Source organism: Sarcophilus harrisii, chromosome 6 (assembly GCF_902635505.1).
Source record: "Sarcophilus harrisii chromosome 6, mSarHar1.11, whole genome shotgun sequence".
In the NCBI taxonomy this organism is placed as follows: Eukaryota; Metazoa; Chordata; class Mammalia; order Dasyuromorphia; family Dasyuridae; genus Sarcophilus; species Sarcophilus harrisii.
In genome coordinates, this window is record NC_045431.1 from 188,135,355 (window position 1) to 188,153,394 (window position 18,040).

At 34.4% G+C, this 18,040-nt stretch overlaps 1 protein-coding gene across 3 annotated transcripts in view; it reads left to right on the forward strand.

The window, feature by feature from the left end:
* Nucleotides 1–18,040, forward strand: part of LETM1 (leucine zipper and EF-hand containing transmembrane protein 1) — an 85,744-nt gene that overhangs the window by 49,032 nt on the left and 18,672 nt on the right. For all 3 annotated transcript variants that reach the window (XM_012552379.3, XM_031942469.1, XM_031942470.1), the window contains 6 exons: nt 652–795; nt 1,289–1,426; nt 2,783–2,986; nt 7,331–7,450; nt 13,727–13,858; nt 16,248–16,436. In XM_012552379.3, the coding sequence (XP_012407833.1) occupies nt 652–795; nt 1,289–1,426; nt 2,783–2,986; nt 7,331–7,450; nt 13,727–13,858; nt 16,248–16,436 (927 nt within the window). The remainder of the gene's footprint in view (nt 1–651; nt 796–1,288; nt 1,427–2,782; nt 2,987–7,330; nt 7,451–13,726; nt 13,859–16,247; nt 16,437–18,040) is intronic.

Below are 18,040 nucleotides of genomic sequence, written 5' to 3' on the forward strand. Positions count from 1 at the left end.
TCAGATCTTCAAGATTGTCCACCTTATTGGTGAGTTCTGAGAGGCTGGTGTAAGATATCCCCTCCTAGCCTCACATCTACTGTGCACATAATTGGATTTCTATTACCTGGGCAGCCAGACTATTTAAAGAGCTCACCTTCACTCAACTCACTTGGGATTGGGCCCCTTTCCTTCTAAAATGCCTACTTAAGATAATTTTGTAAGAAGGTTAAACTTTCTGTGCTTTGTCATCTATAATACATATCCATGATTATAAGATGAAAATAATATTAGGAAGAATATACTATATGAATTAATATGGCTTAAAGAAAGGTTTTATGTAGTTTAGTTTTACCTTTAAAAATTATATCAAAATTTGTAGACTACATATTAAAACTCATAGATTCAGAATCTTAGATTTTAAAGGAACTCAATATAGAACTAGCTGGAACCCCCCTAGTCTAACCCTTATTTGAAGCTAGAAATCTTGTACATCTGTGGCAAGTGGTGATCCTGTCCTGCTTCAAGATCTGTGGGATAGAAAGACTTGATACTTGCCAGCTCTTCTTTGTAATATATTGTAGTTGTTAATGATTTTTATGCAGGAAAAAAAATCTTCCTTTGTAAAAATAATTCTTTTTAGTTATCCACTAATATTTTTCTTTTCCCTAGTTTCTTCGGATATGTGCTGATCTCTTTCGCCTGGTCCCTTTCTTAGTCTTTATTGTGGTTCCATTTATGGAGTTCCTGCTTCCAATTGCTGTTAAGCTCTTCCCAAATATGTTACCGTCAACATTTGAGACACAGTCCATAAAGGTAACAGTAAATGTGGGTCAAAATGAACTAACTTATGAATGATTTTTTATTTTACTTAACATAGTTTTGCACTTCCCTGGCCAAAATTTAGATGTTAGCCATAGTTGTAAGTTTGGAAACTTTGTGTTAACATTATATTGCAGTACTGTAATTTTCAACAGACTTACAGATTTCCTGATTATGCTATTTTATTTTAAGTAAAACAAAACTTTTTTTTTGGTCATCTGTATTCCAAAGTGAAATAATACGGAAGCCGTTTTGTTCTTGTGGTTGAGTCAGTCAGCCATAACAAAGTAGTCTGTTTCTGCTGCTGAGAGGGCAGTTCCCCTGTTTCTACAGAATCAAAATGGCCATCCTCCAGGGAGGAGATATGGATGTGAATAGTTACTCTTGAGTGATATATAAGAGGGCAAGTTTCAGAATTAATACATATTTCTGGGAGAGGACTGTGAGCCAAAGCTTCCTTTTTTTTTTTTTTTAACCCTTTTTATAGGAGGAGAGACTGAAGAAAGAATTGAGAGTGAAACTTGAAGTGGCTAAGTTTCTTCAAGACACAATTGAGGAAATGGCCTTAAAAAATAAAGCTGCTAAAGGAAATGCTACAGAAGACTTTTCAAAATTTTTTCAAAAGGTGAATATGGTTTCTCATGTATTTAACTTGTTTTGTTTTAGAATATTTGTCTGACTTGCATTTGAAGCTGTTTACATAAGGAATTTAACAGTTGTGAATTTTGAGATTGTTATCCAAAAATATGTCATTTTAATAGGATTACCTGATAGTAAGAGAAGATAGTAAAAATGACAGCATGTTGACAGAATAGAAGTCAGTCTACCATAATAACTATTAAGTAAAAACATATAATTTTGGAGCTTAATGAGACTCATTTTCCAGATATGAATATAAATGTCCAGAAAAAATGAAGTCATTTGTTGAAATTCAGAAAACTAGCTGGTAATTAAGCTAGAACTAGAATCCCAGGTTGTTTTCCCAGTTATGTGCAAGGTACTGTGCTAGAGATTGGAGACTTCAAAGACACTCTGTGCAAAGGAATTGGACCTGGGAAGAGGAATTCCAAGTGTGGGTATGAGAAGTCAGATGTAAATGAACCATAATGTGTGAAGAGGAATAATAGAGTCACTGAGGAAGAGATATGGAGCAAAGGAGTAACATGATCAGATATGGTTACTGGTGCTCATTCATAATGATCTTGTGTTGTCAAGGAATGCTTAAATTCATTATACTGTTTACTAAAACGGAAGCAAGTGCATATATTTTAGAAAGATTTCTACTGAGAAAGTAATTTTTTTTTTTAAATGATACTTTAAAAGGGTAAAGTTTCATTTTATTCAGAAATTACAGTATTTGACACTTGTTTTTCTTCAGGATAAATTCAGAATAAGTAATGAATGTGAATATTCAATACACTCATGTTCATTGACACATTGTTTGATTTGCTTTAGAAGTATTTGCCCGAGTTTTGATGCCAGATAATCAACTTGTAATTCATAAAAAAAAAAAAGGGTCTTTTAAAGATAGGTAACTTGAGAGGGTTTGAACTTTGAAGTGCTATTCTTGTCAAATATTTGAAGGGTGGTTTTATGGAACAATGATTCGACTCTGTTATTTTGGTCCCAGAGAACAAAGTAAGAGTTAGGAAGGAAGGAATGGAAGGATGTTAGAGAGGGATACATTTTATTCTAATACGAGAAATAAATAACATGTAGGTCAGTTAAAAATGGAATAGTTTGGAGATAAAAGAGTAAGGGTAGTTCCCATTCAGATTTTGGTTGAATGAGATGCCTTGAGACTTGTTTCTTGGAGATGCTTTGCCCTGCCTGGTAAATCTGGGACAAAACCCGGGTTCTGTACTATGAGGCTTCAGATCTTAGAATTGAGGGAGTGATGTTGTTCCTCTTGTGTCTTGAGGCCTTTTGCTGATTTGTGTGAAACCCATTGGAGAGTCTTTGTCTCCTGTTTGATTTGCAGATCCGAGAGACTGGAGAGAGACCCACCAATGAGGAAATCTTGCGCTTTTCCAAGCTGTTTGAAGATGAGCTGACTCTGGATAACCTGACTAGACCCCAGCTGGTGGCCCTCTGTAGACTGCTGGAGCTGCAGTCAATAGGGACAAACAACTTTTTGCGTTTTCAGTTGATCATGAGACTGCGGTCAATGAAAGCAGATGACAAGGTAGGTGGACAGGAGAGCAGAGTGAGCAGCTAGCAAACTGACAGAGACACTCTCTGATATTTTCAGGGGCATTATTAGCAGAGTTTTTGGTTAGAATTCTTGCACTTCTCTGTTGATTTATAAAAGGGGAAAGAGGGAGAGGGAGTTCTGGGGGTGTGAATTTTCTTCTTTTTCAAGAAAAAAGTTTAACTGAAACATATAGGATTTTCCAAAAGTCTTTGTGCAGTTTTGAGCTTTAGTAATTTCAGAAGTAATGCATGATACAGCATTACCCCAAAATACTTAAAAATTATTCAGATTTATTTTACATTTATTAATTTTGTGAATTCTGAGTAGCAAATTTTTAATTTTGACGAAGGAACATACTTTATCATTACATGTTCCATGTGTAAATTTCTGGATGATACTTTCTCAGACTAGGGGATTGTTTGAATAAGTTCCCTTCCTTGGTCACGTTAGTCATCTGATATATCTCCATTATACTTTTCCTTATGGAATTACATCACAACTGACATGTATGCATTAAAACTACATTCTTTGAAAAAATATTAAGACTAGAATTACAAATGCATTTCCTTTTTGCACTGAGCCACAGCTCCTGAAGGCTTTTTGGGTTTTTTTTTTGCTGAGGCGATTGGGGTAAAGTGACTTTCCCAGGGTCACACAGGTAGGTGTTAAGTGTCTAAGGTCAAATTTGAACTCAGCTCCTCCTGACTTCAGGTCTGGTGCTCTATCCACTCACCACCTAGCTGACCCCTGAAATTTTTTTTTTTTTTTTAAACAAAATTTGAAAATTAATATTTGAAAATTTGATTTTTTTTTTGAGAATTGATAGATATGCAGCACAAGGTGATGGTGATTTTGAATTTTAGCAAAATGTATCAATAGTTAACATGTTTAATAATTAGCCTTTTAGATGTTGTTTTTTGTAAGTTTGTGGTACTTAATACTTCAGAAGTTGCTTATGCTTAAAACCATACTGAGATTTTTGGAACACCCTATATTTTGTTTTTGGAATCTGCCAAAGTATCTTTTTTCTAATTTTTCACACCTGAGCTTATAAATTAAAACTAATATATTTAGAAATGAGATTGAGAAGCTCTGTTGCTCAGATTATTGCAAAAGGCTTAGGACTGAAATAGCCACTTGCAAGTCAGAAGCAGAAGGCACTGATACAACCTTTTGCAGAGCTGCTGTGATATCTGCTTGTTATGTATGTCTTCTCACCCAAACACTGCTCATTTTCTATTTTGTCTGCCTCAGTGCAGGCTTCATTGTTTCTTGAGTGTAGGTAAAATATCTTGAGTTTTCTAAATCTAAAAATCTTTGTTTTGGAAATGGAGCTCCTAAAAGAGAGTCATAAGGAAAGATTTTTATATGATCAATTAAGAAAATTTCTCCTATTTTTTCCTATTGTTTCCATATTAATAGTTCTCTGCATCAGAGATTCTTAACCTAAGACTGTTGATTTTTTTTTTTTTAATATCTTGATAACTATCAATTAAATGGGTTTCCTTTGTAATTCTCTGTATCTTATTTATGCCCTTACTCTGAGAAAGTGTCTCTAGATTTTACTAGATTGGCACTGGCCCTAGGTTCTGAGCTTGGGTGCTGCTTGTGGCCTTTGTCCAAGTCATTTCACTTCTCATTACCTTGTGTTCATTTTCAGATGATATTTAAGGGCCCTTCTACCCAAGATCTTGTGACTTGCCTTAAAATGCTGGAGCTTGGCCTATTGAACTCATTATATGTTTCATTAAACTTTCTTGAAATTTAGAAAATGAACATCCCTAAAATCTCCCCTGCCCTTTTATAAAGTAGCAGAAAAGTGTTACTACCAAAAAGGTTACAATTTCCCAATAGTCCTGTTATGTCACAGTATTGAAAGACTTGTTCTAATGGATTCTTAAAACTTTCCTCCATTGTGGCTATTGAATTTACAGTACAATAAGTGTGAAGAAGTAGAATGCTGGGCTTAGGATTAGGGGACATTAACTTAGATTCTGCTTTTAGGGCTTGCACCTATTATGACGACTGTGGACAATTATTCAACTTCCTTCAGGTTCCAGTTCCTCATTTGTAAAAACAGGGGTAGTGATACCTGTACTTCCCACCTTACAGGACTTTTATCAGGATCCTTTGAGACAATGTAAAGTGCTTTGTACAGTGAAATGCACTATATAAATATTCATTATTCATAGGTGTTTCATTCATAATTGTGTCACTATGGGGAGTTGGTCTAGATCAAAGATGTCAACCAGATTAGGATGTAATTGGGAAATAATGTTAACATGTGTTTTTCTAAAGGTCAATATGTTCCCTACATACTTGTCAAGGATCTTTCAGTGGTTTTACTTTCTATCATTGGGCTACATTGTTTTTGCAGTTTTATTATTTTTATGTTTATTTGCTATTTTGAAAGGAAAATCCTTCTACTGCAGTTTTCTTCTGTGCCTATTATGTTTATGGAAGCAAGCTAGGCCTATGCAAGGCCTAGCAGGTCCTACCAATAGAAAAAGGCTTAAGTGGATGAATTGTGTCCATGTACTCGTGGATACCCACACGTGTACCCACACTCAACTTTTTAACTATAAAATCAGTCTGTAAGTTAAATTTTTCATGCATTTTTATTTAAATCTTTTTTTCCAAACATTAAATATTTTGACATGATAGCAGCCCCTAGTGGCTATTATCTAAATAAAAGAAAATAGGAAAACTAGAACTCTTATCCACTGTTGTTTTTTTGTTGTTGATATTTTATTCTAAAAGGCAGTACATATAAAAAATATATATATATATATGGACTTCCTTCCCAGTGGGCTGCTGCTACTAATATTTGTTTATATTTTTGTAATGCTTTGCAATGTATTCTTCTTAGAACAACTCTAGGTTGCGCCATGATTTGGGGAAGAAAGTTAGCCTTCTAAGAAGTAGAATATTTGAGATCCATTCAATTTAGAGTGCATCTCATTAGAATTTAAATTTTTCCCTGTTCATTTTTTCAAGGTCTTTGCTCATTTTTTCAAGTTCTTGTCTCATTCCTAAAATTTATGGGTCTGTATCTCTTTGGCTTCCACAGCGGAGTAGTGCACTTGCTTTGTCTGCTTACTTTTCTGGTAATTCCTCTCTATCAGCCAGCTTCCCTTATGTCTCCTGTATATCATGCAGCTTTTATCACCTTTCTCAGTGATTAGTCCTGGGCTCTGTATTCTCTGTATTTTTCTCTTTGCATATTTTATTCTCTTATTTTCTCTATTTCCCACTTCCTGAAGGTTTTTGATACTTTTAACTAAACATGTAAAAAAATGTAGAACTATGTTTTGCTGCTGTCTCTTAAAAGGTTTGGACAAACCTTGATATGAGAGAACTAGTTTATAAATTAGAGCTTATTAATCTGTTGTATTAATCATGACTTCACAAAACCTTTAGTGATTAAAAAAAACATGATTTTGAGATGATTATGTTTTATTTAATTCTTAGAGTTTTAAAATTTATTTTAAACTTAAAAATAAAGGAAAAAACCCCAAAACATTGTCATGTACACAGTAGATCTTAAGACAGGATTCGAAATAAAACAAATTTCCATTTCAAAAAAGCTGTCCAACTTTTTTCTTTTTTTTCCTTCCTTGAAGGTTTTCTTTTATTCTTTGCTTTGTACTTTTTACTTTATTCTCCCTTTCCCCAAAAAGCTATCTTTAAGTATGGACACATACACACATAATCTATACATGGATATCTATGAACCTGTATATTTTATACATACATACTATGTATATGTGTGTGTATATATATAATATATATATATGACTATACTATACTAGTAATCTATTTATGTAATTCTGAATGATTGTTTATGAAGTTTTTCCCCCCCAATTTTCTGCATTCCTTTTATTCTTAATTGTATATGTTTTATTTATACAGGAAAATTTAATTTTCTTGTAATTACCTTATACTTTATAAAGTCTGATACTATTAAATCTGCTCCCATTAGAACTTTTTTCCCCTGATCTCTTTGCATTTTCTGTCCTTTTGTTCTTTCAAATGTACTTTGTTATTATAATTTTTTAATTCAAGAAGATAATTTTTAAATAATTTAATTGGGATGGCATTACATAAATAACTAGGTAAAATTGTTATTAAAATTTTTATGTTGATTTTACCTACTCATGAACCAAGTCTTCAATTATTTAGATATAACTTTATTTTTATGAAAATGTATATGTTTATGTTTTTTATAGTTTCTGTTTTGGCAGGTATATCTCAGGTATTATACTGTCTAGTTATTTTAAATGGTCTAAAACAGTATTGAATAATATGGCTGACAGATTTCATTTTATTTTACAGCTTATTGCTGAGGAAGGAGTAGATACTCTGAATGTCAAGGAATTACAGGCTGCTTGTAGGGCACGAGGTATGAGGGCATTGGGAGTTACAGAGGAACGTCTCAGGGAACAACTTCAACAGGTAAATAACAGAATGAGGAATTGCTAAATTTTATGTACATTAAATTGTGGGTGTAGTAGATAATGTGTGGGCTATTCTTGAGAGTCCCAAAGTGACTGAAAAATCACAAATGCATTTTGACTTGATAGCTGTTCTCAGCCTTGTGACTTTTTATAGACCTATCAGTTATGCCTGGTGCAGAATGGATTGGAATAATTACTGTTTTGAGATGCTCCTTTGAAACACACTGTTTTAGTGATGCATTTTCATTGTCCATTTTAGCACTTCTCAAACTAATTTTGGAACTCATAATTGGTTCTCAGAATTCAGAGGGCATAAAGTAAAGGAGGGGGGGAATAAAGGAAAATTTAGAATGTAAAACAGTTTTTTCTACTTTATCCTGAAAAATTCACTTGTGAAAACTATTTTTGTTATATATTTTATATTTTAAAAGGGATAATGTTGTTAGCATTTACAAGTTTCCCCTGAAAATTTCTTTTGTCATCATATGACTTAAGATTCCTTGGAATACAATTTCAGCAATGATGAAAATTTTGGTCTTTAGGCCACAAGAAACAAAAATGAACCATATCAGTAGAAAATTTCTGAACCTCAAATTGGCCTTACTATATGACTGCATTGCTAATAAATAAAATGAAATTGTTTTCATCTTGGGCCTTCTAAATGAGTACTAATAAGCAGAAGCAAAGTATCTATATATTTCATACCATAATAAACTGCCAAATAATCTGGAATTGATCTTTATTTTTCCTGGAAAGGAGTGAAATAATCTTTTGACTTAGACTAGAAGCTTTATCCCTGTTTTATAAGTTCAGAAATAGGGATTGGGACATTTTTTTATGGGGTTATTTGCAGGTAATGGATTGTGTGATTTTCTTAACATGCTGATTTTTCTTTGAGTGATTCTATGGTCTGAGTCCCTTTTAGTATTCCCTGTAGATCATAACTGCAAACATCAGTAAAAGACCTGCATAGGGTTTTAGAAACTAACCAAAGGAGTTCAGATAACTTCTGGGACTGGCTAATTCAGAATCAGAAGTGACTCAAAAAATTTGGTTCAATCTTTTGTTCAGATGGCTTTGATAGATCACTTAGCTTACTTGACTGATGTTTCTTACATACACTACCGTAATCATTTACCTAATATAGACCAGGACATTATCAAGAATCTGTGAGATATAAATCATGAAATTATCAATGGTGAGAAGTTGGGAATTGAACTACAATGTCAAACAATTTGTATAAATGTACTAATGTTAAACAGTGTCAAAGAAGAAAAGTGTGCGTTTAGGACAGAGATGATTACTTGTTGCAGAAAGGCTGGTAAGTTGGGACAATTGGCATGAGGAAAAAACAGTGAGTGTATCCTGAGCTCAACAAGTCAGCATTGAAGAATTCCTCATTCTGTTTCCCTGATGTTTTAGATATGTAAATACACCCAAGGGAGGGAGATGGAGTTATGTTGAAAGCACCTTGAAATCCCTAGAAAGATCATCGTTTGGAGAAAGAAAATTAGAAACCTTGGTTTCATTATCACCACCTAAGTAAACCAGTTATAGGTTATAGGTTATATAGGATCAAATTGAAATGGGGGCCTCTCTCTCTTCGGACTCTAAATGAAAGAGGAAATACAAAGTCTTTTGTGTGTGTGTTTGTGTGTGTGTGTGTGTGTGTGTGTGTGTGTAGGCCAGCCATCCTTACAACTGGTAGGAAACTTATCATTTTGGTTCAACCCCAATGTGGGCTGTCTAGGCTTTGGTAACAGCTTGGTCCCTGCATATTATTTAATAAATGTAAAAACACTACTGGATCAAAGGGAATGCACATTTTGATAGCCCTTTGATAATTCCAAATTGCACTCCAGAGTGGTTGGATCAGTTCACAACTCCACCAACAATGTATCAGTGTCCCAGTTTTCCCACATCCCCTTGAACATTCATCATTATTTTTTCCTGTCATCTTAGCCAATCTGACAGGTGTGTAGTAATACCTCAGAGTTGTCTTAATTTGCATTTCTCTGAACAGTAGTGATTTAGAGTATCTTTTCATATGGCTAGAAATGGTTTCAATTTCTTCATTTGAAAATTGTCAGTTCATATCCTTTGACTTTATCAGTTGAAGAGTGTCTTGAATTCTTACAAGTTTGAGTCAATTTTCTATATATTTTAGAAATAAGGCCTTTATCAGAACCCTTGGGAAAATTTTTTCCCAGTGTATTGCTTCCCTTCTAATCTTGTTTGTACTGGTTTTGTTTGTACAAAAAGTGTTTAACTTAATATAATCAAAATTACCTATTTTATGTTCAGTAATGAACTTCAGTTCTTCTTTGGCCACAAATTCCTTCCTTCTCCACAGATTTGAGAGGTAAACTATCTTTTGGTCTTTTAATTTGCTTAAAATGTCATTCTTTATGTCTAAATCATGAATTCATTTTGACCTTATCTTGGTATATAGTGTTAAGTATGGGTCAATGCCTAGTTTCTGCCATATTAATTTCCTAGCAGTTTTTGTCAAATAGAGAGGTCTTATCCCAGAAACTGAGATTTTGGGGATTTATCAAACTCTGGATTTCTATAGTCATTGACTATTGTGTCTTGTGAACCTAACCTATTACACTCTATTTGATGACCGCTGCTTTGTAACTTAGTTTTAGGTCTGGGCTTATATCACAAAGGAGGGAAAGGGACACACGTGTACAAAAATGCTTGTGGCAGCCCTCTTTGCAGTGGCAAAAAACTGGAAACTGAGTGGATGCCCATCAGTTGGAGAATGGCTGGATAAGTTATAGTATATGAATGTTATGGAATATTATTGTTCTATAAGACACAATCAGCAGGATGATTTCAGAGAGGCCTGGAGAAACAATATTATATGATGATCAATTCTGATGGATGTGGCTCTCTTCAACAATGAGATAAATCAGGCCAGTTCCAATGATCTTGAAGAGATCCATCTATACACAGAGAGAGGACTGTGGAAACTGAGTGTGAATCACAACATAGCATTTTCATTTTTTTCCTTTTTGATCTGGTTTTTTTTCTTGTGTAGCAAGATAATTATATAAATGTATATATATATATACATATATTGGATTTAACATCTATTTTTAACATGTTTAACATATATTGGATTAGTTGCCATCTAGGGGAGGGAGTGGGGGAAATTTGGAATGCAAGGTTCTGCAAGGATCAATGTTGAAAATTTAAAATAAATAAACATGCTATTCCAATACCCATTCCTGTTAAAAAACTAGAGAGCAGAGGAGTAAATGAAGCTTTCCTTAAAATAAGTAGCATCTGTCTAAAACCCTTAGCCAAGCACTGTATGTAATAGTGATAAACTAAAACTATCCCCACTAACATCGATAGGGGGGTGGGGGGGGGAACAATGTTGCCTATTATCAACACTGCTATTCAGTATTGTACTAGAAATGTTAGATTTAGCAATAACAAAGAAATTGAAGGAATTAGAGTAGGTAATGAGGAAACAAAATTATCACTCTTTGCAGTTATATGATGGCATACTTAGAGAGTCACCTAAAAACTACTAGAAATAATGTCAACAAAGTTTAGGATGTAAAATGAACCCACATAAATAATTGGCATTTCTGTATGTTATCAACAAATTCCAGTAGTAAAAGATAGAGAAATCCCATTTAAAATAACTACAGATAATATAAAATATTTGGGAGTCTACTTGCCAAGACAAAATCAGGAACTATGTGAACACAATTACAAAACACTTTTCACACAAATAAAGTTGGATGTAAACAATTGGAAGAATTCCAAGTGCTTATGGGTAGGTGGAGCTAATATAAAAAATTTGATAATGCTATCTAAATTAATAACCTTCAAGAACAAAATGTCAAGAATTTCAAGGGAATTAATAAAAATGCAAAAGAAAATGGCCTATATGAACCAGACTTAAAACTATATTATAAAGCAGCAGTTGTCAAAACCATTTGGTACTGATTAAGAAATAGAGTAATGGATCAGTGGAATAGATTAGGTTCACAAGACACAATAGTTAATGATGTTTGTAGTAATCTAGTGTTTGATAAACCCAAAAGACCCCAGCTTCTAGGATAAGACCTTCCTATTTGACAAAAAATGCTAGGAAAACTGGAAAATAGTATGGTAGAAATTAGGCACTGACCAGCACCTAACACCCTATCCCAAGATAAAGTTGAAATAGGCTCATATTCTATACATAAAGGGTGATAAAATGGAGAACAAGAGAAAGACTATCTCTCTGATCTGTGGAGAAGAAAGTAATTTATGGCCAAAGAAACGTTAGTGAACATTATGAAATTCAAAATAGATAATTTTGATTATATTAAATTAAAAAGGTTTTGTATGAACAAAACCATTGCAATAAATGTCTTGTTGCCCATTGAGGAACAGAGACCAAATATAAATGAATTAAAATCTACAGTAATCACTGGGAAATCAATTAGAAAATAGATATTTTGTTTCCATTTAATTGGAGCAACGTACAGTATTCTGGGTCTAACATCAGAAAGATCCTTCTCACCCTCTCCCCCTTTTTCTATTCCTTTTCCTCCTCCCCTCTCTTCCTCTATAAATGAAGGACAGCAAAATGTTAATCATCACATTTTAGAATTCTATTACTTTATCTAATAGTCTGTAGAATTTCTAGCTGCTGTACTAATTAGTTTAAGTCTTCATTTATTTGCAACTTAAATGTTTATGTTTATGTACATATGTATTCTGTATATGTAGAGGTCTAATATAGTTTAAGATATACATGTATATATTTGAATATGGGGAAAAAAGTGGCCAAAACTAGATCCCAGTTCAAGCCTCAGCCATTGTTTGGATTGTGATGGCTGAGAGTGAGTATACAAAGCAATCGTTTTTGTTTTGACCAGAAACCCTGAGGGTCTTTATCTCTCAGATTGATTTTATTTTATTTTTTGACTAGAGGAGATGAAAGGATCTAATGAAGATAGTTTTAAGAATGAAAGAGACTTGGGCATGTTTGAAAGCAGCAGGACAGGAATAGAGAACCAATACCAGAAAGATTACCAGAAGGCTGAGAGAGGGGAAGGTGATGACTAAGCAGGCAATCTGTTGGAGAAAATGAGAAATGAACTAAATACACAGAACTGTTAAATATCAATACAGATCTGTAAGTGCTCTGTGAATTTAGCCTTAGTGAGCTGCTTAGGACATCAGAAGAGGATGACTTTCCCAGTCTATGTATATAAGAGGTTCACATCTTGACTTCTAGACTGGCTTTCCATCTCCTCTGTATTCTTTTGCCAGTCATGGATGTGGATGTTTGTGCATGTGTCTGCATTCACAGATACACTAAGAATAGTATCAGGTAACACTGTGTAACAACTCAAAGAGATTGTTTCAAGGCTACTAAAGAGATAAGATGGGATCTGGACTCAAGACTCTTTCATTTCAAATCTAATGTTCTTTTCCTTTCATCTCTCATGGAGACTTATGGCTTCTAGACTGCTCTTTTTCATTGGTAGCTCTTCAGCTTAGGAGCAGAAATCCCAGACCCATCCTAGCTCAAGTTCTTGACTGTTACAGCCTTCTTTTCCTATTTCCTACTAATGAACTCAAGACTTCAGAGAAATGTAGAGTAGCCTCTTAAAAAATAGTTTGGGGAACTTCCTTTCTCAAAGACATAGAGTAAGGAAGATGATGTGATAACTTCTCTGCTCTTCTACAGTGATCAGATTTCATCTAGAATATTAAGTCCATTTCTGGATTCTATTTTTAAGAAAAAACATTGATAACTACAATTTGCCTAGAATAGAGTAGCAGAAGAGGTGAGAACTTGAAATTGTCATAAAATCTTCTTTTGAAAGAATTTGGGGCTGTGCTTATTCTGCCAACAAAAAACTTTTGTGGAAAGAGGACATTATTGCTCTCTCCAAGTGTTTGATGTATTTAGAGATATAAAGGTCCTTAGAGATCATTTGATCCAACTCCCTCCTTTTAAATAGATGAGGAAACATTACTCAGAAAGGTTTAAATGATTTGCCTTACATAGAGAATAATTGATGGGTTTGAAGCTGATTCCAAAATCTAGCACCTTGCCTAGTACATAATACTGCATCTTCGAAAAAAGTATCTGAGAGATCTGTAAAAAATTAAAAAAAAAACTTGAGTAAGTTATTTCATCTGATCCTGAATCTGATAGGATCTTACTAGAGTGTCTTTGTATATTATGTATAGGAGAAAATTGAAAAACAAAACATATTTTATGAAATCTGTTATCTCTTTTGAATTGTAGTGGTTAGACCTACATCTGAACCAAGAAATCCCTACTTCGTTACTTCTCTTATCCAGAGCTATGTATCTTCCTGATACCCTTTCTCCAGCTGACCAACTCAAAACAACATTACAAACTCTTCCGGAGAGTGCAGTAAGTATGGCATATTTGAATGCAGTTTTTCTTTTAATACAGAGAATACATTTTAATTTTAGTCTTTTTTCCTGACTCTATAAATAGAAATTTCTATAAATCATTACATCATTATGATGACATCTTTCAGATAGCCAACCCAATACAAATAATAACTTGTTCCTCAGCAGTACCCTCTCCTTATAAATAGCAGCAGGCATTTTTGGGCTTCACTTTTCTGGGAAAACTGTGAGGCCAAAGGAAGCAGAAAGGTCTAAACCAAGTCCTGTTTAAAGGGACTTGCTATCTGACTGATAAGATAATATTACTAGGAGAAATGCTTTATGAAGTTGCAAGATAGAATATGTGAAAATAAAATGGTACTAGTAGCAAAGAGCTTTCTTGGAGGGTTGCTTATCAAAGAAGGACCATCTAAGGAAGGGTTACCTGGGCTAGGCCTTGGGCAAAGCTCTGATGAAGAGAAACATAGGAGAAGTTACTTCCCATAATGTTATTATTTCTGTAGCATTCCAGAATTTACAAATGCTGTTCTCATGATAGTCCTGTGAAGGAGAAGAGTGCAACTGTTTTTATCCCCATTTTACAGATGAAGAAACTGAGATATTAGAAGTGTTATAGTTTGCCCTAAGAACCTTTAATAATTGTTGGGAAGCCAGGTCTTGATTGGGTCTTCAACCGCCAATATTGGTTGGTAATTTTCCCATTACACCAGTCAGGCATGTTAAAGATGAAGATGGCAAAAGATCTCTACCACTGGAGAGATAAGGAAAATGACTTAATATTGTACTTTCATGATCTCTATTTTGAAGATCTTCGTGTGACTACAGGAACAGGGAAAAAGTGGGATACTTCTCTCAGTGCTAAAACATTGGAAAATATATATGTCATTCATTCACTGGCTAGCTAAGTTATTCCTTCTTTTTTGGACTAGATCTCAGGTTGGTGGACCCAACCTCATATACCCGAACAATTACTAACATAGATGTAGTTATTCCACAGTGGCCATTGCTACTACTATATTGTTTGTAGCCCTGGGCAAGATCTGTAGAATTTAATCATTTATTGAGGGTGAAAAATAGGATTTCATGGTTGACCACAAAGTTTTGGCACTGTGGATCCTGACACGGTCGGTCCTTTACTGGTTTGCTGGAGTAGGCCTTGTGTACGTGTCATCTTCCTATGGTCATTTTTGTCTTTTTTTCCCCCAATACCAAGGCCAATTTGTTTCTGGCTGAAAAAACAGATGCCAAATCAGATTTAAGCAATTCAGGTGTCTCGATTTTGTCAGTTATAATTCCGGCTACCATAAGCAAAGGTCCTGTATCTTTGTTACTGTAATTTCCCAAAATAACTTAAAAAATTTAAAACTTGCATCCCTAGTCTCTAAAATCAACCAATTTTGTTGCCCTTAGCTTCCCTTGATAGTCTCTCCTAACACTCCTTAATACTTCAGGATGTGTTCTTATATTTATCCTTGGTTACTAGCCTGATTTTTCTTTTGTACATTTCTTTTTAAAATTCAATGTGGTTGGTTGTATGTATATTATTTGTCCCTTTTTACAAATCTCCTATTTTCTTCTTCATTGAAACTGTTTCCCTTCATGTCTTTAGAATTTTGTTTTCAGTTAGTTCTATTCCTTTTGGGCTGACTTCCCTTGTAGAATCCGTTGATCAGATTCTATCTTTTTTCTGAACTTTTGGAAAAAATTTCCCTCTCAAGTCTTTGGTGTTTTTTAGAGTATATTCAGAGTTCTTCTTTTCTGTCACAAATTTTTGGAGGGATTAGGTTCCCCTCTCCCATCCCCTGATAGGAGTCCTAATATTTCAACTCCTTAAATACCCTTGTTAATGAAAATCAGATACAAAATAGATTTTTTTCCTTGTTGTTGCTTCTAAAAATTGGGCATCATTGCCAGACACTTTTCTGCCCCTCTGCAATCCTGGGTTTTTTTTTTTTTTTAATTGATGCAATTGGGATTAAGTGACTTGCCCAGGGTCACACAAGCTGGGAAGTGTTAAGTGTCTGAGACCAGATTTGAACTCAGGTCCTCCTGACTTCAGGGCTGGTACTCTATCCATTGCACCACCTAACTGCCTCTGTGTAATCTTTATGTGTAGAAAGGCCTGAAATAATATCAAATGTTCTATGATATATCCTTGAAAGGTTTTGATTCTTTAGAATTCATACATCTGGATTTTGATATTTCCTTTGCATAGCTGCATAAGGAAAGAAAATGTAGCAATTTTAAACATTAGCATGTGGTGTTGCAGGGTAGGTTTCCTCCAACTTAAATAGTTGCAAATATCCTTTTTAGACTATTTAGAAGCGCCACCACTTCCTTTAGGACCTAGATTACAGTGTCTTGGATTTTTTTTTTTTTTTAAATAGGCCAAAGAAGCCAAAGTCAAAGCTGCTGAGGTTGAAGGTGAGAAAGTAGACAATAAAGCTAAGCTGGAAGCCACTCTGATGGAAGAAGCAGCCATTAGACAGGAAAATAAAGAGAAAGAAGAGCAGGAGAGGCTGACTGAAGCTGCTGAGAAGGCCCGAGAAGTTCTGCAGGAGGAAGCAGCTGGAAAGGTAGTTTTCTATGTGCAACTATGATGGGAGTGGTTATGCTTTCTTGGGTGTTTAGATCTTTAACTTGTGTCTATTTATTTAATGTGGAGATTCTTTGTTCTAAATATATAAATAAATTCTCTGCATTCATATATATTTGGAAAATATGAATGGAAATGGTGGTATTTGAAACCAAATTTTCAGCAGTTTTTATAAGTTCCATTATTTTCCTTTCTCACTCTCAAATCTTCCCACAACATTTGTTCAAAAAGGTATTTTGTTTTTACTTGATCTTAATTTTTGTCCCTTATTGTGACCTATCTGACATCTTGATCATTTGCTTTTCTTCTTCATTGTCTTTGCTGTGACTTTGTCTATGTAGCCATTCATGAACTCATAAACTTTAACGATTCACTAGTCCCATCACCCTACTAAAATCTCTCAACTTGTGACCTCTGTGTTATTTCCATCCCCCTAATCTTAATCCCTGAATTGTTCTTATCATATGCTTACTCTGTTTATAGTTAAGAACTTCTGAACATTACTGGAGAAAGTCAGGAAATAAAACTTTATCTTTCATGTATTATCTATTACAAATTGACAATGACAATGACCTTACCTTGGTCCCCAGTCTCATTTAGTAATATAACAGTCCATTTACTGTTCTTTCATTGCCCATAGCACCTGTCTTTTCTGAGAGAGGCAGATAACAGTGATGATAATTCAAAATAGTAAGCTACTCTAAAAATTCATTTCTGTTTCATTTGAAGATGAGTATTTTTGTACATAGGCATACATACATATGTCTACCTAGACATACATGTTTATTTGTACACACACATACTTTATGTTTTGGGGACTTTACAATTTTCCAAAGAAAGTTAACCCTTATGTTAGAATTTAACTTCCTTAGAGAAGTAATAAACCTTTCCTCCTACTTAGTGCCCTTTCCATTCCAAGTTGGGAAAGGACTATCTCATCTGTTAGTTAGACATAAAACAGCAGCCTAAGACAGAGGCTGCCTTTTCCTTGGATCACATTTCCCATGGAACAGGAAAGTAATCAGGTGTAGCCTGCCTTTTCTGGAGTGATAAATATTTTGACCTTGAAAACTGCCTTTACAGAATCACAGGTTTTTAGAGTTGGAAAGGGATATCAGCTTAGTTGGTGACTACTTATATTCCAGTCCCTACTTGAGGGAGGGGGGTGTGCGGAATCTCTGCTCTGATGTACCTAGCAGGTACCAGTTTGCTTGAAGAGCTTTGCTAAGGAAAGCAGCCTGTTTAACTATTACAGATAACTTCAGTTGTAATATTTCCTGACATAAGACTTAAACTTGTCTCTTTATGATTTCTATCCATTGCTCTTAACTCTAAGGTCAAATAGAATAAATTGAATCCTTCCATATGATTGCCAGCCTTTTGTTGCCTTTCTCTGAATGCTTTGCATCTTATTAATATTCTCTTGGTGCTATTCAGCAATGAAATGAGAACTCCACATATAGTATGATCAGGGTAGTAGGGAGTGGGATTGTTACTTCTTTAATCTTGGGCATTGTATGCAGCACAACTTGGTGTCACATTTTTGACTCATCGAATTTATAATCCACTAAAACCCTGGATTTT